Source organism: Thamnophis sirtalis, unplaced genomic scaffold (genome assembly GCF_051295495.1).
Source record: "Thamnophis sirtalis isolate CommonGarterSnake01/CBP01778 unplaced genomic scaffold, rThaSir2_p1.2 scaffold_6, whole genome shotgun sequence".
Taxonomy (NCBI): Eukaryota; Metazoa; Chordata; class Lepidosauria; order Squamata; family Natricidae; genus Thamnophis; species Thamnophis sirtalis.
Window position 1 is genome coordinate 119,987,994 of NW_028261386.1, and position 27,220 is coordinate 120,015,213.

A 27,220-nucleotide genomic window follows, 5' to 3' on the forward strand; every position below is an offset into this window, starting at 1 on the left:
AGTATTTATCTTAATAAGATAAAATATTGATCTAATATGCCTTATTTTCTTAAGGTTGCTTAGGAAAAGCACATTTGAAGAGCTTACGAAGAAACTTGAGGCTAGCCATGCTCCAGCGTTCAGGGAGTTTGAATTGATACCCTAGTACGAGATTAGCGGAGCGCGAACACAACACTAGACCCCGCCAGACTGACAACTCGCCGCTCGCAGCTGGGATAAAAACCACTCCGCCTACATCATCAGAGGACTCCCCTTCCTCTCGGAATTTCCGGTGCACCAACCAATAAGAACGCTTCCCTGCATAGCCTCCCCCCTCCCTCCCCCCGCCCTCCACGAAAAAAAAAAACGCCGCCCTTCCTCTCTTTCCCGCCCTTTCCGGACTAATCAAACGCGGGGATTGGCTTTTCAGGTGAGGATTTTTGACAAAGCGGGCAGCCAATAGGACAGACATTGAGAGGCACCTCCTCCTCCTCCCCTCCCTCTTATCCCCGCCCCTTTGCTTTCTTCACCCGCGTTACCTTGGAACCTGCTGTAAATATTCTGGGGCGCCTTGGTGACGCGGTGACGCCTTTAAGGGAGTCCCGGTAACCGTCCGGCTCCGTCAGTGGGGGGAGGAAGAAGAGCCCCCGGAGTCAGGTAGGGCGAGGGGCTCGCTGGGAGGAAGCCGGAAACCCTGGGTGGCGGGCGGGATGGCAAGTTTCTTGGCGGTCGCGTTGTTTCGGTGCCTCGCTGGCAGCCTCTGTCCCAGGTTGGGAAATGACTGCTTCATACGTCCCCCGCGTCCTCGTCGTTTTATCAAAGCTTTCCCTCCCCCTCCCCCTTTTCAGACCCTGTAAAACGACTGGTGGCTCCTTTAAAGCCAGGCGGCTTTATTGGGTTGCCAGTGAGGCTGGCACATAGAATGGGTCAGTTGCCTCCCCGACCCAGCTCTCTTAATGCATTTTTTAACTCGCCGGGTAATCCTGGGATAATCATTCTCTGCCCGCCGAACCTACCCAGGAGGGTTGTTATGGAGTAAAAGTGGAAGAAAGGATATCGGCTGATGTTCCCTTGGAGGAAAAGTGGATTAGAAAGATAACACCACGATTTTAATACAACTTGAGTTTGCGTAGAAATGTCATAAACGGAATTTCTTACATGTCAAAGGTGCTTGTTCAGTTGTTGTTGTTTTCTTTCTGTAACTCTCTATGTTTACTTATACCCAGGATAATTAAAAGATAATATAGTTCAAGGACCTGAAATATTTGCAAAGGAATGCAACCCTAGTTGTGCTTGCTTACAGCCAAATCTCACTGAGTTCAGTGGAAGTTAATGAGACCAGAATTTGCAACCAAACTATGTTAATATTTCAAAAGCATCAAACATAAGGATCTTGATGAGAAGTGAAGTGGAGTGATCACCATGGAAAGTTAATATGAGAACAAAATACCTTCTTTTTACCCTAATAATCTGATGGTCCTTTCTTCTTCCTGTAATATTCGAAAAACTGGTTGATGAGAATGTCTTCTATAATATGGGGAAAATCAAGATATTGGTGTATTTTTTTTCCATTTTCTTTTTTATTAGGTGTGTTCAGATTGGGTAGTTAGATCAAATGAATATACAATTCTTTAGGAGCATGCTTTTACTGACAAAACATTTTCTTTCTTCATGGTTGCTACTTGATTAATGTAACTATTTGAAATTTAAAGTATTACATTTATAATCGAAATGCTATCGTCATAAGCAGACTTTCTAGGAAATAAATTTCATTGAGCACTGGGATTTACTTCAGAATAAACAAATGATTTGGATTTTTCCGTATTATTTAGTATGATGTACTTCTGTTTTACATTAGCAGGAAGAGGAAAATGTGTTTTGCTTTCATTATGATATCTCATGGGGTAAAATATCCCCAAAGGATTCCTTTGAGATTGCAACATGGTGGAAAACGTGGACTGAATGAAATTTGCTTTTATCCTTATTTATTTAGGTGATTACTTTTTGTTTTGAGCTTAAAATAAGAATGTTGGGGTAGTTTTAAAAAAAAATCAGTTCCCACGATTAATATCAAGTTTCTGTAAAGATATCACAGATTATGCAACTCTGAGAAACATTCCATCTTCATTTGCTATATTTATACATTATAAATATATTAAAATACCTGGTGTAATATTGCTCAATTAAGTAACATCTTAAAAAGAAATAATATATTTTCTAACTTGCTTCTTGGCGTCATTTACTAGGTTTTTTTATTTCCTTAATGGATAGGTGTGCATATGAATAACATAAATATTTCTTTTGTTATGACAATTGTATAGTCTCAAGTCATTACATCAGCATTAGAGAGAGCAAACTAATTCTGTGCTGCATTATGAGAACTGATGTATTGTTGTATTATTTGTCCAGTACACAAGCTGTTAAACTGAAACTGCATTGAATTTATTCAAGTTTGTACTTGAATTGAAGCCTGAGAATTCAATGTTATAGCCAGAATGACAAAGTAGGAAGAAAATTGCATCAAAGTAAACAAGTGAAGCTACATGTCTTTTAAAATCCCTTTTTATATTTATTATTCAATTTCCTAAAGAAACAAACATTGAAGTACATCATGTTCTATATACCGTATTTTTCGGAGTATAAGACTTTTTTCTTCAAAGAGGCTGAAAATCTGAGTGCATCTTATACATCGAATACATAATTTTTTCTCCATGAAGCCCTGCCCCCTTCAGCAAAATGGTCGTGCATACCCTTATGGAGGCTTTCAGAGAGCTCCTGGGGACTGGGGAGGGCAGAAATGAGCCTTTTTGCCCCCCCCCCCACCAGCCCCCAGCAGCACTTTATAAGCCTCCATAAGGCTATGCATGCAATTTTTTTTTGATGAAAAACGGGCCTGTTTTCCCAAAAAACTGGCTGTATTTTTCTCATTTTTGCCCACCCCCACCCCCAGGAGCACTCTGCAAGCCCCCCCAAGGCTATTTATGCCTCTCTTTTTTTTAAAAAAAAAGGGGGGGCTGTTTTCGCAAAAAACAGGTCGTTTTGGGGAGGTTTGCAGAGTGCAAAAACTTTCCCTCCCCTTTTGGAAAGCTTTTTAACTGCTTGATGAGAATTACATTGATCAAGTGCTGTGCCAGCAGAAACAAAGTCTTAGGTGCTGCAGATTTTCAGCGATTTCCTTCTCTAGCACATGGATAAATACACCTGGAAACATCTACCTACCTACTCACTCTCTCTCTCTCCCTACCTACCAACCTCTCTCTCTCTCTTTCTCTCTCTATCCCTCTACCTACCAACCTACATACTCCCTCTCTCCCTCTCCCTACCTATCTACTGTATTTTTCTATCTATCTCTATTTCTCTCTCTCTATCCCTTTACCTACCTACCTACCTACCTACCTACCTACCTACCTACTCTCTTTCTCTCCCTACCTATCTACTGTATTTCTCTCGCTTTCTCTTCCTCTCTATCCCTCTACCTACCTACTTTTTAAAAAAAAAATTGCTCTTCAAAATCTTGGTGCATCTTATACTCCGAAAAATGCGGGTAACTGAACATCATTGAAAATAAAACCCATGAGGGAAAAATTATACAATGATTCTGAAAGGCTAGAAATAGGTTTTCATGATTTTAAATTCTACTATGCTATTGTAGCTGTTATAAATGTAATTTTATTCCAGGCACATTAAAATTTCAACCAGTCAAACTCAACTGGCAGTTTTTCATACAGAGTGATTTGCCGTTTTTTTCTGGGTTGTTTTACTACTTTCCTCATCTAGCCAAAATCTATCTGAATTTTAAACTATCACATATATTCATAGATAAACTGATCCTCAAATTTTTAATCCAAGTACCATGAAAAAGCTCACAGCTGCAGGTAAGCTAACCATCAAAATAATTGTATGTTTTAATTTTCACAGTTGGCTTACCTATGGATAATCAACAGATTATATATTTTTCATGGTATTTTGGTCACTTTATCCAGAAATGGGCTTGTTCACGAGTATATATGGGAAACATGACTACTTTATATACCATACTTATGGATAAAGTGTAAGTAGGCCTCAACTTATGACCACTATTAAGCCCAAAATTTCTGTTGTTAAGCGAGACATTTGTTACGTGAGTTTTACCCCATTTTACAATTCTTTTTGCTACTGTTGTTAAATGAATCACTGAAGTTGTTCAGTTAGTAACAAGGTTGTTAAGTGAATCTGGCTTCTCCATTGACTTTGCTTGTCAGAAGTTCACAAAAGATGATCACATGACCCCCGGACACTGCAACTGTCATAAAACCAGTTGCCAAGCATCTGAATTTTGATCGGATGCTACAACAGTCATAAGTCGCTTTTTTTCAGTGCTGTTGTAATTTCAGACAGTCACTGAATGAACTTTTGTAAATTGAGGACTACTTGTATATACTCTCAAATAAGCCTATCAGTGAATAATCTCAACCATTTTTGGGGGGGGGGGGTGAAGCTATTTTAGCAGCTAAAATTCTTAGCTTATTTGAAAATAGGTATAATATCTTCTCACAGTACTCAAGAAAATGTAGATAACCTTCAGGATGATATGAATGTATGTGTGTGTTTGTTGAAATTAAAAGGATAGTAATTAAAATTAAATGAAAGGGTTTCATGATAGCTAAGACGTTTTTTTAATTGTTAAAGTCCTTACAATTGCTGAAGTCACACAAATTTCAAACCAATAGTCTCTAAAACTAACATTTCTTTAGCCTGATGAAATTAGTTTAAAAGTTGGCAGAGTATTAATCTGGGCAGAGCCTGGCAGACTATATTTAAGTTCATGTAAAATGTAAAAATTTATTTAGGCAATAAATATTATTGTTGGAAGCTCTTAGACTGTTTAAAAATTTAAATAAATAGATCAGACTCTTAATGCCACAGCAGTTTAAATAATATGGTTCATGTTACAGGGCACATCTGTGGGTTCAATGAACCTGAATGAAAAGAGACAGCGCAAAACAGTATTTTGTTTTTCTTCTTTATTCACATTACCAATAAAAGTAAAAAAAAGTTTCAATTCTTTATCCAGTTTTGCAAAAACAATTTGGATTCACTTAAATTACTCCACATTCTACTGTCAACAGTTGATCCTTATCCTTTAGGGTAGATAAGACAGTCTTTTTGAAATTAAATGTGAGAGATTTTTTTTCTCCTGAACTCCAGTTGTTAGCCCTGATCAATTCTTAACCATCTAACTATGTCTATTTTAGGATACAAGCTTAATAAATATGTACTTTATTCTAATACTTTTTTCAACTTACTGAAGAGTTGAAGAAGCACAAGTATTAGCTGCAATCTTTTCCCTCTCTATCTATCTACCCTTATCCCTCTATCTCTATTTCAGACAAAGGGGCAATTGGCCTTCATCTAGCTCAGTGGTAGTCAACCTGGTCCCTACCGCCCACTAGTGGGCGTTCCAGCTTTCATGGTGGGCGGTAGGGGTTTGCTGTAACTCTGCTTTGTAAATTTTATAAAGTAAAGTTACTTCCCTACTTTATAAATCACTATTACTGTGGAACCGGTGGGCGGTTAGAAAATTTTACTATTACTACTACTACTACTACTAACAGAGATACAAAAGTGGGTGGTAGGTATAAAAAGGTTGACTACCCCTGATCTAGCTAATTATTTTTTTGCAACTAAGACCTTTCTTTTTCTTTTTTTTCCCCATATTCAAATTCACTGAAGGTCGTCATATTATTTCCATGCCAGTCCCTTTCTTCTCCAGCACTCTTTCCCCACTTCTGTTCTCAAACACTTTTTGGACTTTATATCACACTTGTATTAAAAAGCCTTCAGCAGTACAAGCCCTGCTTAATCTATTTTAGGCCCCAAAGCCACACTTTCTTTCTGGATTGAAAGCAGCAGCACATCTTCAACAGCCATTAGAGTGGCTCGGCCCATTTTAACCTTTGCAGATGACAGCCATTCCCTTAATTTCCCTCCTTGTCCTTCCCAGAGTTGTCCTTGCCAGTGTTTCAACACTTCACTTTTGATGTCAGTGTGCATCTGATATTGACACCAGCCCATCTGCTTCCCTTTCTTTCCTATGAGACCTGCATCTTTGGGGGTTTATAGTAATATTTGCGCTCAGCTCCCTATTGGCAAAACAAATTAAAAAAAAATATTTTGTTTGGGTTTCCACGTGGATATGTGCAAAACCAGCAGGAAACTATTGCTGAAAGCAGGCCAATCACAGTTTGTGGTAAGGTTCTTCTGAGGATGGCCTGCTGTGCTCTTAAATATTTATCATCTTGTAACTTTAACTAATTTGCAAAACTGTAGAAAGATAGTAATTCTAGAATAGGGGTCTCCAAACTCAGCAATTTTAAGACTTGTGGACTTCAACTCCCCGAATTCCCCAGCCAGGATAGAAACATGGCTGGCTGAAGAATTCTGGGAGTTGAAGTCCACAAGTCTTCAAGTTGCCGAGTTTGGAGACTCCTGTTCTAGAAGGATGCTTTGACTAGTAATAGTCAGGCCACGATTACTATTTCTTTTTTTTTTAAAGTTACCAGAAGCTTCTTTTGAGATTTATCTTCATAATATATTTATTGGCATTTTCTTAGTAAATTTCGCTTTCATTAGTAAACAGGAAGGGAATAATATTAAGAATAGAAAATCGTATTTTCCTAAATATGCGCTTATTTTTTAAGAATTTCTCAATGCAATATAAAATGCTTTTAAAAGAACTAACAAAGTAACTTTTTAAATAATTAATAATACATAAATTATTAAATTATTAATAATACATTATTATTAAATAAATAATAATACCTTAGTCACAATCCACCAAAACATGCAGAAGAGCATGATATATCTAATTTAGGAATTTATGGTTGAATTTAGACATATTTAACAATTTTTCCTCAAATAAGCATTAGTTTTTTCTGTTTATAACAGTTGCCTCAGCAGGTGGCAGCACCTACCCACCTATCGAGCCCTTGCTGATCTCAGAAGCTAAGCAGGATCAGGCCTGGCAAGTTATTGGATGAGAAACTGCCTAGCAATTCTACGTTTGCAGGCTACATTAGAACATTGAAAAAAACATCTAGATGTACATAATAACAAACCATGTCTGTAATACTGCCCAGAAAACTGCATGGCTGTGGTCCCTAAGAATAAAGCTCAAATTGAGGGGTATCTTTACTGCAACTAATTACATTTAATGCTATATTTCCACAATGTGATCATTTTTTTCTACTGGGAAATGTTAATGCTAAAAATCTGTCTTAGGAAAACACATCCATAGCACAACTTTCAAAGCAAATTAATTTTATAAGGAACTGTAGATAGGACAACATTATACTTGTAAAACCTTTCTCTGAGAACATTTCTAACATTACCTTTAGTTATGAAAGCTTTCCTCAGTTATTAATATGTTATGGTTTTTGATTTGTGGTTGCTACTTTATGATGGTACAATCAAAAGTACATCCCATTAAATTCAGTAGAACTTGTCAGAAAAAAAATTGGCCTAGAATTACAACAGTAATGTTAAAACATTATTTCTGAGTTTGTTCAGTAAATGTAAATGCAGAAAAAATACATTCCCACATAAAATTTTGTTTAGAGAACTGTGCAATTTTTCTTAAGCTGCATTTGTAAATTGAAATGTGACATATATGTATGTATCCGTTTATGACTACTCCAAATAACTATGAATTCCTCAATTTGAAAACACTTTTTTCCATTGCAATTTACACTGATGTGTTAAAATGCGGATCTCTGTTTTTCATCTCTATACAACGTATTTACTGTGGAAGGCATCCCAGTTAATTCTACACAATTTCTCTTTAATTAAAGCTTCCATTTTCTTATTTTGTCAAATGAACATTAAAGTCGAAATAATCATGCCAAAGGCAAGAATTGTTCCAAAAGGCATCTGTGGAGATTTATTGAAGTAGTTTTTAGATAAATGAGATCAGAATTATAGCAAAAATGGTGATTTTTTTAAAAGGTGACTTTCATTTCATAATTTAATGGTTAAATTTACTTCTGACGAGAAGGAACATTAAACCAAGAAGATGCACATTCACTTAAAGATAGGAAATTATACATTATACTGATGAAATGAACAAATGATATTTAGAGTTAGCGGCAAAGGATGGAGATAAAATGCCATAGGACATTTTATGCTCTGAGACATTTAGTTTTAGGGGCTAAAATATAATATAGTAAACTTCCATATGCTAAACAATATGGAGAGTCTTCTTACTCATATTAGAATGAAAGAACATGAAAGACTGTATGTTGTCATAAAGGAAGTCAAAATATTGGTTCATTGTTCAGTATTTTCTCCACTGAGTACCAGACTTTTAATGTTTACATGATCTATTTTATATAATATGGTACTATAAAAATAGTCCTGTTCATATTAGATTTAATTTTTAAAGATTTCGAGTAGACAAATTTGGGGAAAACAAGTCTAACCAATGATAAAAAAAGTATGAAGTCTATGTTCTAAATGAAAATGACTGTGGCTTACCTGAATGGTCGTTCTCTAGGCGCTGTGGAAGTGTCCAAGCATGGGTTAACTTCAACTTCAGCTGCCCAAGGATTGAGTTCAAAGTTTGTGTAGCCACGCCTCCTGCTCCCTTTAGAGGCCAGTTTTAAAAAACGAAGGGATGAGTCCTAGAAGGATGTTGTAACCAGATGTTCTATGTCCTCAGAGGTGGTAACATACGCACCTGCGGATGCCCCAGGGCGGGGTTGGACACTCCCACAGTGCTTAGAGAACAACCATTCAGGTAAGCCAACGGTCATTCTCCTAGGCGCTGCTTGGAGTGTCCAAGCATGGGACATACCCAAGCTATGTAGTCCCAGGGTGGGAAGAAAGAATATCCTGGTTAGGCTGGGAGGTCAGTAGCATCGAAGGGCATCCGTCCCTTCCGCGCCGCAACATTGGAACCTTGAGAAGAACTGGGGGAGGTGTGTGTTCTCTGGACTGGCGAACAGGTCTATCGTGGGAAGGCCAAACCTCTGGGTCAGTTGGTGAAACAGAGATGGATGAATTCGCCATTCCGAGTTGCTAATGGTCGTTCTGCTTAGCCAGTCCGCTGTCACGTTCTCCTTCCCCCAGATGTGATCCGCTCTCAATGACTCGAGGTGGTACTCTGCCCATCGCCCTAGGGCTTCTGCTTCCATCATCATTTGGTGGCATTAAGTGAAGCGTCAGCCGAATAGTGTCGCCAGCTGGTAATTTGGCTTGTAGTTTACAGAGCCACAAAAGTGAGGCCCTGCTGAAATAGGAGGAGGAGGAAGAGGCCTTCATGGCCCATGCAATGGCTTGATGGGTCTTATGACAGGACTTCTCCACCTTTTTATTCTCCACCTAAAGTCCTTCCAGCAGATCGGCTGGAAGAATGGAGTTGGAAATTAGGGCAACTATGGGATCATCCACCAGGGGAAGCTTTAAGAGATCTTCAATATTGCTCTCCATTGAGTAGAGCTTATCTACCCCACTCGGATTGGCCAAGGACCCTGGCTGAGCCCACTGACGCTGAATAACATCCAGGAACAGCTGGGGAACTGGAACTAGCTCTTGGGGCGGAGAAGCCTCCTTGAAGAGGCCAGCGCCTGAGTCCGGGGACCCAGTGGTCTCCTTGTTTCCTTGCTCTGTGGTGTCCTTGCTGGCCTGGCCTGGGAGGTCCATCTGGATGGAGGATGCCTTGGCCTTAGTGAGGATGGCCTTGAACATGGAAGGTTTAAATAATCCAGAAAAGGCGGGGGGGATCAGGAGCTAGATTTTCATCTTCCGACAATTCCAGAGCTTCCTGACCACCCTCCTCTGCCTCGGATTCCTCACTTACAGCTGAGGAAGCCAGGGAAATAGACCTTCCTGTCTGGTCTTTGGGACTTGCTCCTGAAGCCTGACCTTAGAACGGTTCTGGCGAGGCAGGCAGTGACCTGTCTCATGCCCTCAGCAATGCCCTGAGATATTGCGCTGGCAATGACCTCCCTCATTTCATTGGAGAGATTGTGGTCCTGATCCTCAGCTGGGCGACGGTCCCTAGATCTAAGGGTTGGAGTGAGGGAACCACCTCCTCTATGAGGGAACAGACCTCCTGTATTAACCTTCCCACTAGGGAAGGATTTGAGGATTCCCCTGAGTGGTCTGACGATAGATCAAAGTCCCCTTCCTCCACCAGGGATGGTGAGATTTCCCTATGAAAGGAGGGCAGAGAAGGCCTGGCAGGAGCCTCCACAGGGTGTGGGGGGAGGAGGCCGTTTAAACCTTTGGGTTTTTTGAAATTGTTTCTCCAGGGCCCCCTGGTTCTCTGAACCCAGTGGTCTCCTTGTTTCCTTGCTCTGTGGTGTTCTTGCTGGCCTGGCCTGAGAAGCCCATCTGGATGGAGGATGCCTTGACCTTAGTGAGAATGGCCTTGAACATGGCCCTCTGGCTCCGCCAACCTAGCTGATGCTTTAGACATCTTCAGAGGTTTGAGCTGCTTCCCTTTTGGAGGGTTCCCGGTACCTTTACTCTGCTACGCTTAGAGCAGTGTTTCTCAACCTTGGCAACTTGAAGATGTCCGGACTTCAACTCCCAGAATTCCCCAGCCAGCATTCGCTGGCTGGGGAATTCTGGGAGTTGAAGTCCAGACATCTTCAAGTTGGTAAGGTTGAGAAACACTGGCTTAGAGGGAGGTGAGAATGCTTGATCTATCTTCTCGGCTGCATTGGTGGATGCCATGCAGAAGGGGCGAGGCAAAACCAGTCAACTCTACACCAAAGGGTTGTTGTAGATGGTGATAAGGCAATAGTCAATTGAAGTCCCAAATCCAAGCAAAGGGCCTCTGTCTGGGTGAGATAGTTCAAGCAGGACAAAAAGGCATGTTACAGAAAAGTCCAGAGTGCCCGCAGATCCACGCTTAAATTAAAGCAGGGTATGGCCAAAACAACATCCAAACACCCTGCGGCCGCTAGGGAACCTATCTGGAGGTCCTTCAATTAATGACCCCTCCCAGCGGCGATCTGCTAAGGAGTCAGACAGCGCGGTTTAAAATGGCCCAGGAATTTTCACACCACTTTCAAACAGTCCAAAATGGCCACTGTGCGGCTCAGAGCGGCACCGGGGACTATGGGAAACTGCGGAGGGGCTTTGGCAGTCTCTGCAGCTACAAGAGAGCTTAGACAGCGTTCTGCCCACCCCCAATTACCTACCTGGCCCCAGGCTTGTCAGCAGCTGCTAACGAGCCCCCCTGCCGTGGTGCCTCAACCGCGATAACGCGGAAGGCAGCCTAACTCCGAGCAGCCTGCTCTACGCGAATAGGAAAGGCCATTCCAACTGATGGTCACAATCCTATGCTATTTCTAGAAGAAAAATAATAAAAGGCTACATTATTTTACTGTTTGGAGAGTCCAACCATGTAATTAAGGACTGGAGCTCCCAACTGCGTCCTTTTAGGGCGACTGAGTTTTTTTAAAACTGGCCTCTAAAGGGAGCAGGAGGCGTGGCTACACGAAGTTTGAACTCAGTCCTTGGGCAGCAAGCTGAAGTTAACCCATGCTTGGATACTCCAAGCAGCGCCTAGGAGAAAAATCTAGAATCACTGGGAATCTGAAGGATTCAGCAGCAGCAGCATGTCCTATAATTAGTCATTTTGAAAAAGAATATTTGGTATAGATTAAAGTTTGGTCTGATTTAGTAAGAACTGTGGATGCTTAAAAAAACTGAACATAACAACTAGTTGAGACCATCTTAAATATTTGCTTAACTTTAAAAATGTTTGGCTATGTTCAAATCAAAGGACTTTCATGTATTTATAAATTAATAATTGATAAAATTATGAATGTTCTCATACTGAACATGATTTATTCATATATCTATTTCTTTGGAATTATTTATTATTATGTATTTTTTTTCAAGTGTTGTGCTGCCCTTCTGGATATGCTTTTTAATATCTTCCTTTGAAGAAATCCCTCTGTTGTGTTACAAGTAATGATAAAATAGTAATGTGTAACATGACTTATAATTAACAAACTCTAATCTGCAGAAGTTTATTTCACAAATGTACATAAATAAGACTTAATTAAACGTTAAGTGGAAGAATTATTGGCCACTGCCATTCATTTTAAAATGGTTATTATAATCAGCTTCCATTTTCTTCTTTGAATTTGGATTAAAAGATACATGAGAAATATTGATTGCCAAAGTGATGTCAGCAACTCTTTCTAAACTTAGGTAATGAATTGATAAGAAGCCAGTAGTGACTGTGTAATGAGCCTTCATCTGGAAAATGACTATTTGAGGAAAAGTTTCTTGTAATGGAGGAAGGAGGAAGGAGTCTGGATTCTGGGCATAGCAGAAAATCAGACAGTGATAAAAGCAGTAATTCATATTACTCAGATGATGATTCATCGCATGCTTCTGATCAGTCTCCAACCATCAGCACGCAGTCTATACAAACTGTAAATAGAAGCAGTAAAACACAGAACTTGAAAAGCCATTCAGATTATCATGGTAAGTAGTTGGCAAAACACAATTTATTATGTGTGTGTGTCATAGTGTTAAATAAATTATATGAAAATAAGATTATTTCTTTTGAAATATGGCATATTTCAAAGTTAAGCTGACATTTGTAATAAAAAAATTAACATTTAGGTTTTAAAATAAAAAAAGTACAATTTACTCAAAAGAAAGTACCCGGGCTTGCTTTTTCTTTGTAATTAAATTGAAACATATTTTTGTGCTTGTAATTATATGTATTAATTGAATTTAATCAGTTATAAATATCTCCTTTCTTCACCTCATAGTATAGCATCTTAGATACAAGTCAGTAGAGAGAATAGGTATTATTAAGTCTCTTATTCAGTTAACAGATCAACTGATCATGACCATTTAAACATTCATTTGGCAATAATAGTGCATAAACAGACAGTACAAAATACTGTTCTTTTAAAAGATTGACAAAGCTTTCTCTTATTTTTAATTACAGACTGAATATTTAATTAGTCACAATGTGTTTACCATAGTATTCGGGCTGCAAAAACTCAGATAATACTAGATGGACTGCCATTAAATGATTCAGATTTTTTGCACACCAAATACAGTATTAGTTTCATTTTAGTTTTGTTTCAGCTAGATGAGTCATCTATTTTTAGTTTTTCTCCTTGTTTCTTTTGTACAACTTTATTGCCTCTCTTCTCCTACCCTAACCCATAAGTGCTTTTAAACTTTACAGTATATTTGAAGAATTCAGGTTCTCCTTTAATGTGCTAAAATATTGAACTCTGTTAGACTGGTATCTTCCTTTTTAAAAGGCTTTTAGAAAATCAGGATTAAAAAAAATAAATGGTGCAAGAGTGCTGATTGCTGATTTCAAAGTGAACATTTGAGAGATTGTTGTAATATGTTTGCAAGCTATGAAATTGTACATTTAAGGAATTTCAGTCCTGGTACGATTTTACTAATTTTCATTGCAATCTTAACCTTGTTGTATTTCTTTGTAGCCACAAAGCCGTTTTACTCTAAATACGCACCCAGCAAGAGAACCCGCTGGGGTTTTTACTCCCAGAGCCTCACCAGGGAGTCTCCTGCCAAAGATATCAGCCTTGTTACAAAGAGAGTGCTTTCTGCTAGGCTGCTGAAAATTAACGAGCTTCGTAATGAACTGACTGGGCTGCATGTCAAACTTGATGAGTTGCAGAAAGAAAATAGGGTACTAAAGCAGCTTCAGTACAGACATGAGAAAGCCCTTCATAAGTTTGAAGACACAGAAAATGAAATCTCTCAACTTCTGGCGCGGCATAATGATGAGATGAGAATACTAAAGGAGCGCTTAAGAAAAACACAAGAAAGGGAACAAACAACTGAGAAGAAACTCAAGGCTTCAGAGGAAGAGCTATTCAGAGCTAAAAGTACTTTGCAGAAAGTGAAAAAACTTGCAGAAGATAAGAATCTCCCGGAACGGGATGAGCTGGCAAAGAAGCTGGCAATTGCAGTAACTAGACTGGAAGACAGTGAGAAGAAAATTAAGGTGAGAGCCATTTAAAAAAGCATTTTAAAAGATACGCTTTATTTTGTACATTCTATGGTGCATGCCATATTTACACACTTACCCGCCACTCATTCACAGGAAAAACAAAAACAAAATTAAATGGAAACAGGGCAATTTAGTCTTGTGATTTCTTTGAATCTGACAAAGAACCAGTATCATATGCTATTTACTAACATTGCCATTATAATCCACAGATGTAAAATCTTAGCCAGTAAACAGCGGGGCTGTTACTCCTGGACATACTTTATAGTTCTAAATAAATATGTATAGAATTTCACTGCAAATTAAATTCTAAATTCACCTTTCCTTTTGACATACTACTAATTCATTAGAATCCTTAATTGGATCCTTAAGATTGTAAGAGGGGAGCTGAGTTCACAGAAGGCTTTGTGTACCTGCGAATAGAAAAGGATGAAGTAGTTTTCACCAGCTCCCCTATGTTCTAAGAAAACCTGGAGAATGGGGATTTTCTGGAATTACATAGAGATGATGCAGAGACAGGTTATTGGTGAGAATAGTCCCTAAACTTCTCTTACAGTAATTCCTCCATTATTTAAGGCCCTTCATTCATCAAACTCATAGAAATAAAATTTCTAAGGTTACTCTGTCACTCTGTGTTTGCAAGTGTTAATAATGCAGCTTTAGGGTTAAGTTTATGGGAACACGCATATAATATTTTTGTGCTATTGTTAAATTTGATTTAATTTTGCTTGACTTATTATTTCATTTGTATGCCTCCCATTGCACTGCTCAAGCGACTCTGGAAGGCCTGCAGAATAATATAAAAGTTTTAAAAGATAATAAAAACACTTAAATTAGGAAGATTAAATAAGCCGAATATCAAGAGGACAGGCAACATGGGAGTTTGGATCTTTTCTTATTATTTGCCACCCACCATGAGTTGAAAATTGAAGCATAGGAGTTTAAATGAATGAAAAAGGAAGTAGAATAATATGAATGTTTAATGATAACATGAAACTTTATTAAAGCTGAATAAAACTGAATACAACTGGCAAAAAGTCTCCAACCACTTCTAGCCTCCTTATCACCATGATAAAACCTTGACTTGACTAGGAATTAATTTTTAATACTGTTTGCTAACGCAGGATCTAGAACTTGTCATCAAGTTATTTCTTCTTTAAGGTCCTACATATGACCATATGCTGCCTCTCTAAATTGCAATGCAAAGTTAGGGGAAATTTATACTGTATGAAAAGGTTAGCATACAGTAATACAGAGCTCGAAAATGGAGCAGATGGAACGTTTTTTTGGCCTTTGTACTTGTAGCATTTGTCCAGGTAGGGCAAAACATGAAACTCTGTTCAAACCCTATGATAAACAGAAAGCACTTCTGTTTTGATGCCTCTTGAGTAGTTAAAATTCAGACTTTCCATAAGATACACCCATGAGTTTATACATCTTTATATTGCCTTTCAGTTCATCAGATGTTAGGTGACATTTTGTCATGAAAATAACAAGTGTCAATTTCTTGACTCATTGCATATTGCATCCAACCACTGACGTCAGCAAATAAGAGAAATTAGTGAAATTCTTTATAACTTAAATATTTTGATAGAGTTGAGAAGGGCCATGAAATGAAATGAAATATTTCATTTTAGAAAAGTATTTGAATAGCAACAGCAATAGCACTTAGACTTACATACAGCTTCACAGTGCTTTACAGCCCTCTCTAAGCAGTTTACAGAGTCAGTATATTGCCCCCAACAATTTGGGTCTTTATTTTACCCTCCTTGGAAGGATGGAAGGCTGAGTCAACCTTGATCTTAGTGAGACTGGAACTGCCAAACTGCAGTCAGCTGGCAGTCAGCAGAAGCGGAACTGCATTCTAACCACTGCACCAAAGTGGCTCTTATACATATAATTATATGCAAACAATTCCCCAGTTTTGTCCCTTTAAAAATATTTTTACCAAAACATGATGATTTTACTATTATGCTGAATTGTAGGAATTTGAGAAGAAGCTTGATCTTACCAATAACAGTTTCCAAAGACAACTGCACTCTATGAAAAAGAAATTTTACGAAGCCCAAGAAGAAAATAAGATTATCCAAGAGGAAGTCCAACGATTGAAACAAAAATTAAAGGTAAAAATTGGTATTGTCTGGGATAGAACATCTTTAATAACATATCTTCTAATCCAAAATACTTTTTTTATATCTCACACAGTTCAACATAACTATTAACGGGAAATTGAATTATAGTTTTTGATATAACAGCGTTTCTCGAATGTAGGTTGCAGTGTGTTTCTAGAGAGTCCATTCCTTGTGCTTTATTTCCAAGCAGGCTTACCAGTCCTGCATGAAGCCCAAGTATTATTTGTTTTGTTTTAAAGACATCACTTTTTGCCTTTGAAAGGTGGAATGAGCATACCTGAATGATAAATTTTTTACATAGAAGTCCTCACTGAACTGATGTTATCTCTGCAGATGGAATTAAAACAGAAGAGAAGGAAGAAGGGGCAAAGATTATGGTTCTTATTTCAGTATGGCTCTGTTCTGAGTGAGCACCAAAAGCAGTGTATAGCCTAACAGTATTTTGCAAGCTGCAGCATTTTAAGAAAGTTGACTTAAGGCAAGGGAATGTACAGGTAGTCCTCCACTTACAACCAATTGTTCAGTAATCATTCAAAGTTATGGTGGCACTGAATGAAGAAACTTATGACTGGTCCCTGAAGTTACAGCTGTTGCAGTGCCCTCCAATCAGGTGAATAAAATTTTGGCACCTGCAAGCCCGCTGACACTTTTGACTACATAAGCACTTCAGCTTTCCTCATCTGCCTATCTCCTCTCCCAATTTATGCCCTGTTGGCTCTTGGCCCTTCACAGCTCCTGCCACTCTAACTGATCTTTGCAGTTTCTTGTTCCTGTTGCTAACCAAACATGTCTGGCCTGGCTTTTTTCAAGGCAGCTTCTGGCCGCATCAGGCTTCCTGCCTAAGGTCATGTAGAGTGATTTAGCCATGAGATCTGGGGAAGATGGTTTCATGTGGTCAGCAGCCGCCTTGCAACGGGCCATGGAGGGCATATACCACTTAAACAGCAGGAGCAAGAAGATGGCGAGGGTCAGCTGGAAAGGCTGGAGTACAGGGTGGCAAGGGCAACTGGCTGAGACGGCTGTGGCTTTGGCTATGCTGCATGGGTAACTTGAGTTACCTGCGGCTTTGCACTGTACTGCAAGGGCTTTCTCAGGGCATGGCAGCTTTGCTCCACACTGTTCTGTGGTTTAAGTTTCAGAATTGTCTATGGCTTCTTGCAGTGCACTAAAAGCCCCCGAGCTGCAGTATGACAAGCAGCCCCCGAGCCGTGCATTCTGGGACTACTTGCTGCCCTGCAGATTAGGGTAAAGGGTGACCAAAAGAACAGAAACAGTGGTGGTGGGGAAACAGATGGATAAAGAGAGTTAAAGAGGAAGTAATCCCTTTCCTTATCGAGGCTCAGGGCTGGAAGATGTCCAGAATGGTTGGATTGAGCTGGGTCCATGGCTAACAACAGTGGAATTTGGTTAATGATGGACCTCTGTTGTCAAGTGATATGATCACATGGCATCGTGCTTTATGACGGCATTGCTTAGCAAGAGAAATTCCAGTTCCATTTGTGGCCATAAATTGAGGACTACCTGTACTTCCCCCACCACCACCAATCAAACTAATGATTGACAATGGCTGCCTTCGTAATAAATTTCAGATTTCAGAAATTATGCAAAAGTAAGAAAAATCATCCTTGTTAAAAACATGACTTTGAATTTTGGAATTAAGCAAAACTAAATCTCAATTTTATTTTATCCAACCTTATTTTACTAATGTGTAAGATTCAGAGTTTTATTTTATATAAAGATCAAAATGTAATTATTAAAAATAAATAGACATATATCCACCCTAACCCCAATGAAAAACAATATTTTTGGGTAGGGTTACACAAATTCATGCTATTGCTTTAGGAAATTACGGTACTATGGAGTTTGAGAATCCCCGTGATATAAAATTGTGTTCTGGCTTTGTCTAAATTATTAGGCTTGTTAATCATATTTAGGGCTGTAAAATAATGTTATTCAAAAGAAGTCTTCCTTATACTGCAGATATATAGTACATTCCCCTGTAAAAACTTGATAATTATCAGTTTAAAGATTGATAAAATTATATCCTTGTTTCACAGGGTCATTTATGCCTTATAAAACTGAACCATGGTACCCACGTTTTGTTACATAATCTTATGTTATCCCATCCCACATCTAGAAGTTATTTTCCTTTCAGGAGTATAGAGTTCATATTCTGGACAGAGAAGTTGTATTATATCATATCATAGTAATAAAACATCTGGGCTGAACAGTTTGAATACTTCAGAATTATCTGGTTACTCACATAACTAAACTTCAAGACACATATTTCTTATAAAAATTGAAATATAAATATTGGGCGCATATCTCAAAAATCTTAACGAGGCACTGTAGAAATAAAAATATAAGAATTGCTTAGTTTTCTGACTGTATGTTTCTATTTTTATTAGGAAAAAGAGAGAGAATTAGATGCAAAAAATATATATGCTAATCGTATGTTAAAACACTCACCCAAAAAACAAGATGATATCACACCAAGAAAAAAAGGTAAATACCGGTACTATATTAACCATTGTATACAAAATAGTGAAGGTTTACTTTAAATAATATATCACTCAATGAGTGATTTCTCAATATTTCTAGCACATTTAATTCATTGCCTGTTCTTTTTAGTGTTTAACCGTTTGAAAAGTAAACAATCTTTATTCTAATTTTTGCATTTGAAAACTAAAGCAAACCAACTCTTAGCTTGATTAAAGAAGAATAAATTATTATGTAGCAGTATTGTTATGTGTGAAGAAGCAATTGGCTTTATAAGAGGTTTTTGAGAGCCGAGGTGGCGCAGTGGTTAAATGCAGCACTGCAGGCTACTTCAGCTGATTGCAGTTCTGCAGTTCGGCTGTTCAAATCTCACCGGCTCAGGGTTGACTCAGCCTTCCATCCTTCCAAGGTGGGTAAAATGAGGACCCGGATTGTTGTTGGGGGCAATATGCTGACTCTGTAAACCGCTTAGAGATGGCTGAAAGCCCTATGAAGCGGTATATAAGTCTAACTGCTATTGCTATTTAAATCTTTATTGCTGTCAGCATTCCAGTCTTCTTATAGCTCCACATTCCATTACAGATGTTCTAAGGGACTCCCTTTTGATATGCATTTAAGTCATTCATATTATTAATAAAATAAGTGGGTATGAAGTTGCTGAAACTGTTTATTTAAATAAAATTATTTAAAATGCAGCATAAAATTTATTATAGTTGTTGAGAAAAACACTGGAAGAGAAGTACAGAATACAAAAGGAGTGCAGACTACTGGATACTTTTCCCCGATAGAATTTCCATTGTCATCAGACTTCATTTCTGATGAAATAGTGGAGAAAAAGGAAGAGGATGGGCATCTCCAATTGGTGAGTTGAAACTGCAATTTCCCTTTTTACTGTCTTCTGTTTACTCACCAGCTTCCCTCCATGTCATTAGAAAAGTTTGTGCTGAAGTGAAAGTAGGTAGTCCTCGACTTACAACCATTCATTTAACATAAGTCAGAAAAAGTGACTTATGATCTCTATTTGCACTTATGACCATTGCATCACCCTTGCAATTACATGGTCGCAATTTGGGCATTTGGCAACTGGTGTGCACTTACGACCAGTTGCATCATCCTGCAATTTGTAACCTTTTTGTCACTTTTTTAGGGGGGGAAAGCGCTGACTGTGGAAACTGGATTTGCTTAATGACTGCATTGTTTGCTTAATGATCTTGTGATTCACTTAACAAACACTGTAAAACTGGCATATAATTGGTTCGACTCAATTTATGACCACAAGGATTTACGATGGAAATGTTGGTTCCAATTTGGTTGTAAGTCAAGAACTACCTGTAATTGCAAATTGAAAATCTAAGTTTTAGTATGATAAAATGTAGGAATGCCCAGGTTTCTTCAGATATCTAAAACCTGAAAGTTTTGTGAGTTGAATCCAGCTAAAAGTCATGTAGAAGAATCAGGCCGTGGCACGACAAAACCGCGCTCGACTAAAGCACGCCCGATTAAACCGCGTCGCTGACGTCATCAACAGGGCGACAACAGCGAGCGCGGAGAAAGAAGGGTGCTTTAAATAGCGCTTTTAAAGCAAGCCGATTCAAGTTAAGGTAAGGGTTAGGTTTAGGGTTAGGTTTAGGGTTAGGTTTAGGGTTAGGTTTAGGGTTAGGTTAAGGGTTAGGTTTAGGGTTAGGTTTAGGGTTAGGTTTAGGGGGGTTAGGTTTAGGTTTAGGGGTTAATTTTAGGTTTAGCGTTTACAGCGTGCTTTTTTCTCCACGCTGTTGTCGCGCTGTGATGACGTCAGCTACACGGTTTCGTCGAGCACCCTTTAGTCGAACGCGGTTTTGTGGTGGAACCGAATCAGGCAGCATCTTTTTATCTGCTTCTTTGAGTGAGAGTCTTTCCCTGCAAACCCTCTCTTAAAGAACTGAATAGTCAATGGCTGAGCTAAAAGGGATCTTGAATATCAGATAGTAGCATCTTCCTTAAGTACGAAAGGAGTATTTTGATCATCGTTTGTTGATATTTTTAGTTAATGGAAGTTATTGCAAATGAATTGAAATGACAATATTCATTCTAATTTCATCCAAATGGTTTTTGAAGAGTTTTTCATTCCACATTTATATTTTTAGGAACAGTCAGTTAAAGATTCGAAAGAACAAAGAGAAGATTTCAAGCAGGAACAGAACCAAGAAAAAGAAAGAGAAAGAGAAGAGAAACTAAAAAATGAACAAGAACTCCAAGCACTGGAAGAAAGAGCCAAGAAATTAAGAGAAGGTAAAGTAGAAATGTTTACATTTGCAGGATTTATATATGAAAATGTCATTATGTAATATATACACTTCCTCCAATTATCATCTTCTATGTTTCTTATATAATGATTATTTCATCTCGGTTGATAAACATAATGTTTTATTTTTACATTGCAATAAGTAAATAATATGGACAAGGTTTTTTTGTTGTTGTACAGTATATCTGTGATTGTTGTGGGGCAGTGAAACGAATCCTATCACATAGATCAGTGGTTCTTAAACTGGAGGTAATTACCCCCAGTGGGATAATTTGGACATGTCCTGGGGATAATGGAGCAATTTGTAATTGCTTGTTTGTGAGTTGAGGATCCAGTTTGGAACTGTCTGGTGCCAAGACACTTGTGAAAACAATGGCTGTGAATGTTATTACAGTGGTGTAATAACATTAATAGAGACAGGCAAAAGCAGTAATTGGATGAAACAATTTAAAAACCACTGACATTGTATTGAGGGCCTCTAGGCAAAAGATAAGAACTCTCTTGAATACAATCACTGGTAACTTCCTGGATGTGTCCTTGGTAACTGTACTGAAGTGGCCTACCAATACCTTCTTCTGGATGTTTTTTTGCTTATCAAGCCTTCAGCTCCTAGGATTTTTTTGTGTGGATGCCTAACCAAGTACTAATGAAGACTGACTTCCCTAGCTGTTTTTAAAATGAATGGTTGTTAGATGCTGCTATCCCCTCTGAGTGCCTGGCTCAATGCGGTAATGATGGCAGTCTCCATAGACCTAAATAACTCCGGACCACAGAGTCTACATAAACCTGCCTCCCCAATACAACCCAACTCCTATGTCAAGAACAGCAGGAGAGCTACTGCTTATGGTTCTACCTGTAGAGTTGGCAGTGGTAGTGAATAGGTATAAGAAGGTTACGTCACGCAGTTTATGGTACTCTCACTTGGAAAAAATACAGACCATCCCCATGTTATCTAGTCTCAAATTAAAAGGTAAGTGCTTATTCTTTGGACATTTTCAAGATGGCAATTCAGAAGCAACCTACTTTTTAAATGAACGCTTTTTTAACTGCATAGCTACATGCTACATTTTAATGTTTTTTTTTCCTTTGATAGTTGTTTTACTGTATTGAGTTTACTGAGACTGTTTCATTGTTTTTGTATAAGCCTCTGGAATTCTTATATATATATATATATATATATATATATATATATATATATATATATATATATATATATATATATATATATATATATGAGAGCTAAATAGCTTGAAATAGATCTATACTAGTCTCCTTTTATTTATTTATCAGCACAAATAAAAAAAACACAAATATAACAAAGGCAACAGTAAAAATATTGGGTTTCTGTCGTGATGGATTCTTGTGATGAGCCGATTGACAGATGATGGAAGCAGTTAGCTTCCTCCCATAATTGGGGCTTACCAGGGGTTGTAAAAATCATATATATATGATTGTTGTATTTGTGCTGATAAATAAATAAAGGGAGACTAGTATAGATCTATTTCAAGCTATTTAGCTCTCATCAGCTAGCCATACCCTTACTGGGAATATCTCTCTCCATATATGTGTGTGTGTGTGTGTGTGTGTGTGTGTGTGTATCTGTCTGTATAGTATAAATATGAGTGTATGTGTATGAATACACAGATACAGACACAGACACACAACTTTATATGTACATTATGAGTTTATGCATCGGAGACAAATTCCCCCCCCCCCTCTCTCTTTCCCCCTCTCACTCTGTGTGTTAAACATTTGCAGGATCTTGCAAGACCAGTGTTTTATTGTGCTTGGTGGTTTAATTTACTATTTCATTTTAAAAAGCATGAACTCTGTGTTTTATTGTATTTTAATTTTATTTCTGAATTCCATTTTAATTTGGTTCAGGCCACACTCAGGATTTTTGTGGGTCACATATTTTTGACTCTTCTGATGTAGAAAACGAAGCAGAATTGTTCTGTGATATTTCTAAAAATGAGACAAGTCACAAAGAGTGTAAAGTACAAGAGAATAAATTCTGGGCAAATTTTCTAATATACTTGTTCAACAGGGGATAGGATTATTATGGACTCTCCTTTGCTAGAGGTATCTGAACAAAGGCTGGATAGTCATCTGTTGGGGATGCTGTAAATGGTGGATTTTTGGACTATGTAGGATTAGATATCTATGACTCCATGAACTTTCACTTAAATATTTTGCTACATATATCTGAACTGATATACGAAGGGAACAGGGAATACAAATTGAAGAACTGGGTGATCTTTGTATATCATCCTCTTTATAGGTGTGTGTTCATCTACCTTTCCATGGAAATTAGTGGTTTTGCCCTTTCATTACAGTACCTTTACATAGACGATAGAAATATTAACCTCCAGCTCCATTCTCCTCCTTTAAAAAAAGAAAGAAAAAAGAAAGCCCTTTTAAAAAACCATTTTTTTATATTTGCTTGTCCTTAAAAGAACTATGTAAACACTACCCTTTACATTATTTAAAAATCAAGTATATCCTAATTGTAAATTATAACTAACATGTTGAATTATGCCATTGCACTTAATTGTTACTTAACAATAATTTTCCTTCCAATGAACTTTTGTCACATCTGTAGCCTTGGATCAATGAATAAATGAACAAGGATAATGTTTTTGATTTTTTAAATTGCTTTTTCTTCATCTAGTTTTAGGAGTGGCATGAAGAATAGGTCATGTTTAGGTCATATTTACACAGACATTTTCAAATTTCAACAGGTTTCAACAACAATCACTCCACTTTTAAGAACCACTGTATAGTATTAGTAGTGTGTTGTTTATTTTTTACCTAGACGACAAGATACAAATGTGGAAACGCATAAGTTCTGAATTTCTTTTCAGCCTTTTTGGAGGAGAAAAAAATGGCTCGCTTCAACTTATGTATGTCATACTATAAACTATATTTTAGCAACATGTGTGAATGTCAATGTAATCAATAAGTAGATCTAAATTTGTTGCATTTTAACCTTCAGAATGGGAGCAAGAAGAATCAGGCAGAAAGAAGAAAGAAAACAGTCGTTTGCTTGGAAATGAAAAAGTGAAGATAGAGACAGAAGTATGTGTTTCAGAAGAAGGAACACAGAATCATGACAGAACAGAGGAGGAAAGACGGAAAGAAATTCTGCTGGCCAAGATGCATGAAATCGACAAGGAAACACAAAACAATATAAATACGGCTTCCCAAGAACTTACCACCGATGCCATCACTGTACCTTATACATTGGGAAAAAATAAGAGATTGCACCACTTGTCAGAGACAATAGAGAAAGTGACTAATGGTTTGCCAGAACCAGATCGCAGAACCAGTACAGTTGTCAAAGAAGAAATCCAGAAACCGCAGTCTACAGACATCACATGTACAAGCAACGATGTGATATTTGGTAGTTATGTACCTTCCTTTGGGAAAGGGTCAGGAAGGCCAAGCTGGCTTAATCAAAAAATTGACTTCTTAGATGAACTCACTAAGGAAAACGTAGGTCTCGATACTAAGAAAGAGAGAAAGTCTAATTTAATGGAGCAGCTGTTTGGTAGCAATGTCAATACAATCACTCCACCTAAGAGAAATGATTTTCAACAAGACGCTAATACAACCAATGGTTTTCAGGCTAAAGGAAACATGGTCAACATTAAAAATGACACTGATCTGTTTTTTAGTGAAGGAAAGAACTTTATATCCCAAAGACAACGACTGCAACACACAGCAAATAGACCAGCAGTTAAGGCACTTGATTCTTTAGAAGATGATATTGAGGAAGTATTATTGCAGTGATTTTATTCTGTAAAATATGTAAATAGTTATATTTAGTATGTTTACAGTTTATAAATTCAAAGTGATTGAAGTTAAGTTATATACGGTAGCTTTGAGAATGATCAAGAATGCAACTTTTTTTATTTAATGCCCTAAGCAAAAATGATGACAATTAACAGATAAAATAAGATGTATTCAATAATTATTTTCCTATTTGAATTATATTAATAGAATCACTTGGCCCTCTTCTTGGAAGGAAGTAGTGTTCTCTACATATTTGTCATCAGTCACTTCAAATTGACATTTCCCTAGCACATCCAAATAGATGAGGGTGTTTTTTAAAAAAAATTGAATCCTTTCTTATTTAAGGCCTCTTTTCACTACCATTTTTTAAAGTATCTCTTGTAGAGAGTGCTTCCTTTATGAAGAATTTTATGAATTCTTTATGAAGAAATTATTGAAATTGAGTTTGCAGGCAAAACAATTACTGCAGAAACAGTTGGATTGTCCCTGTAACCTTAGTTTATGTTCTAGTTTTGCATAATACACCTAAATGTTTGCTTTAAATGTAATAGAAGTTTATCAGCCTCTGTCATAGAATAAAATTGACTATTTAAGGATTGGTGGCAATATAGAGAATGTTGTAATTTGTTATATCTTCTGTTGGAAAGCTTATGATAAAAATATTTAATTGGGAAACAAAAAATATATGCCCATTAAATTTACCTCTACTTTAATTGTACCTTTCCAGCTCTATTAAAAATCTACAATACAATAATTGGTTTGTGAATTACTGACATGAATATAATCAATTTAGCAAAGTGAAGTGTTTGTACAATGTAACTTTGGTGATTATGCTAACGTCCCTAGAGGGTTGAACCAAATGTCTTATCAATATAAAACATTCAATTGAAAAACATTTAAAAAGATAAGCAAAGGGATTGGCTAGCCTGAGCCTGAAGACCTGAAGCCCATAATTAGATGTACACTTCATTTTGTTTTTCATTTTGGCTACAGACAATTGCTTCATCCTAAGGAACATCATTTCTATGCTTTATATGAACACAGAAAATGAATGAATGAGAAGGATGCTGATGTATTACTATGAACGTACAGAATTGTTTAACCTAAGGCTTTTATCTGAACCATTTAAACATGTTCTTATTATATGCTGATTATCTCTTAAGGCACAAGATCCCAAGTAATTGCAGCTAAAGGCAAGAAAAACATTCATTTGTAGAGTAAGTTTCAAAGCTATGGAAATATAAAAGGGACGGCTCTTGGTTACCACAGAACTAAGTTGAAAAGTAAGAGGAAAGAGGAAAACACTAAATTTTCCCATTTTCATTACTATTAGTTAATCTTAATAATAACTCAATATTGTTTACCGGCAGAAATTGTGGGTTCAGGCAGTTCCGAAGTAACATTTAGGTTTTGTTAGTTTCCCAAATTGCTAGTTTAGCCTCCAGGCTACTTGAGCATTTGGAGAAAGAGTTCAGTGGACTCTAGGGAAACATTCTCCTGTGACACATTGGCAAAACAAAAGGCTTTTGTGCACCCTGAGTTTTAGTATTCTACTCTGTAATCATCCAGAATTCACACACATTAGGTTTAGTTTGTCATAGATATTTTCTAGCTTTCAATTCGAGATGGTAGGATTATGTTTTGGTTATTAGTACATCTTTGTAAATAACTAGATTTCCTTACATTTTTAATGCACAAATAAAGATTTGGTATTTTTTTTCTTTAAAAAAAATGGTTTCATTGAGAAGAAATACAAGTTCTGCATTATATACACACTACATTTTGTCTGTACTGGTTGAAAATATGTAAATGTTAATTGTTTTTTATACATTTATATTTTATGTACAAGTTACTTCTGGAAATATGCTTGATTTTTTTAAAAATATATATATTTTTATTAAAGTATTTGTATTTTTGACCCGAACAAGCACAAGTACTCTGCTATTTTTTGCTAACATAAATATTTCTGTACTTAATTCCAAGGATATGAAATGGGGAAGCTATGACTAGCTTTGATTTTACGACAATTGTGTTTATGATCACTGTAGTCCATGTGATTTTAATATACTTTGGAACCTTTTTACCTTGAATATTTTTTTAAAATTCCATTTTGCACATGGAATCAATAGCAACCTGTTGGATAAATAAGGTGAAATGGCTTGTTGCAACTTCCATGCTGCTTGAATACTCATGAGACAGATCTAAGTCACAAAGTCTCTCTCCTTTTGCTTTGTTCAGTGTGATAATACAGCTAACAATACAAATAAATCAAAAAGAAGAGAAGAAAAGAAAAGATAGATTTAAAAACACACCATGCACTCCGTTCTAAGTGGGGCTGGACCGAATTTTGGGGTCAACAGCCCCAGGCCTGCCCAGGTGGCGCAATAGTTAAATGCAGCACTGCAGGCTACTTCAGCTGACTGCAGTTCTGCAGTTCGGCTGTTCAAATCTCACCGGCTCAGGGTTGACTCAGCCTTCCATCCTTCCGAGGTGGGTAAAATGAGGACTCGGATTGTTGTTGGGGGCAAT

General features: G+C 37.4%; 1 protein-coding gene across 3 annotated transcripts; it reads left to right on the forward strand.

The window, feature by feature from the left end:
- Positions 1 to 290: 290 nt before the first annotated feature.
- LCA5 (lebercilin LCA5) lies at positions 291 to 26,618 on the forward strand. 3 transcript variants are annotated; one of them, XM_087718827.1, is made up of 8 exons: positions 291 to 409; positions 12,187 to 12,465; positions 13,455 to 13,981; positions 15,970 to 16,107; positions 18,525 to 18,621; positions 19,329 to 19,477; positions 20,739 to 20,883; positions 23,892 to 26,618. In XM_087718827.1, exons 2-8 carry the CDS (start codon positions 12,270 to 12,272, stop codon positions 24,686 to 24,688), a joined length of 2,049 nt encoding a protein of 682 aa, XP_087574953.1. In that variant the 5' UTR covers positions 291 to 409; positions 12,187 to 12,269; the 3' UTR covers positions 24,689 to 26,618. The 3 variants fall into 3 exon arrangements, with proteins under 3 accessions (XP_087574953.1, XP_087574952.1, XP_087574954.1); XM_087718826.1 differs by lacking the exon at positions 291 to 409 and adding an exon at positions 499 to 636; XM_087718828.1 differs by lacking the exon at positions 291 to 409 and adding an exon at positions 741 to 1,146.
- The last annotated feature ends 602 nt before the right edge of the window (positions 26,619 to 27,220 follow it).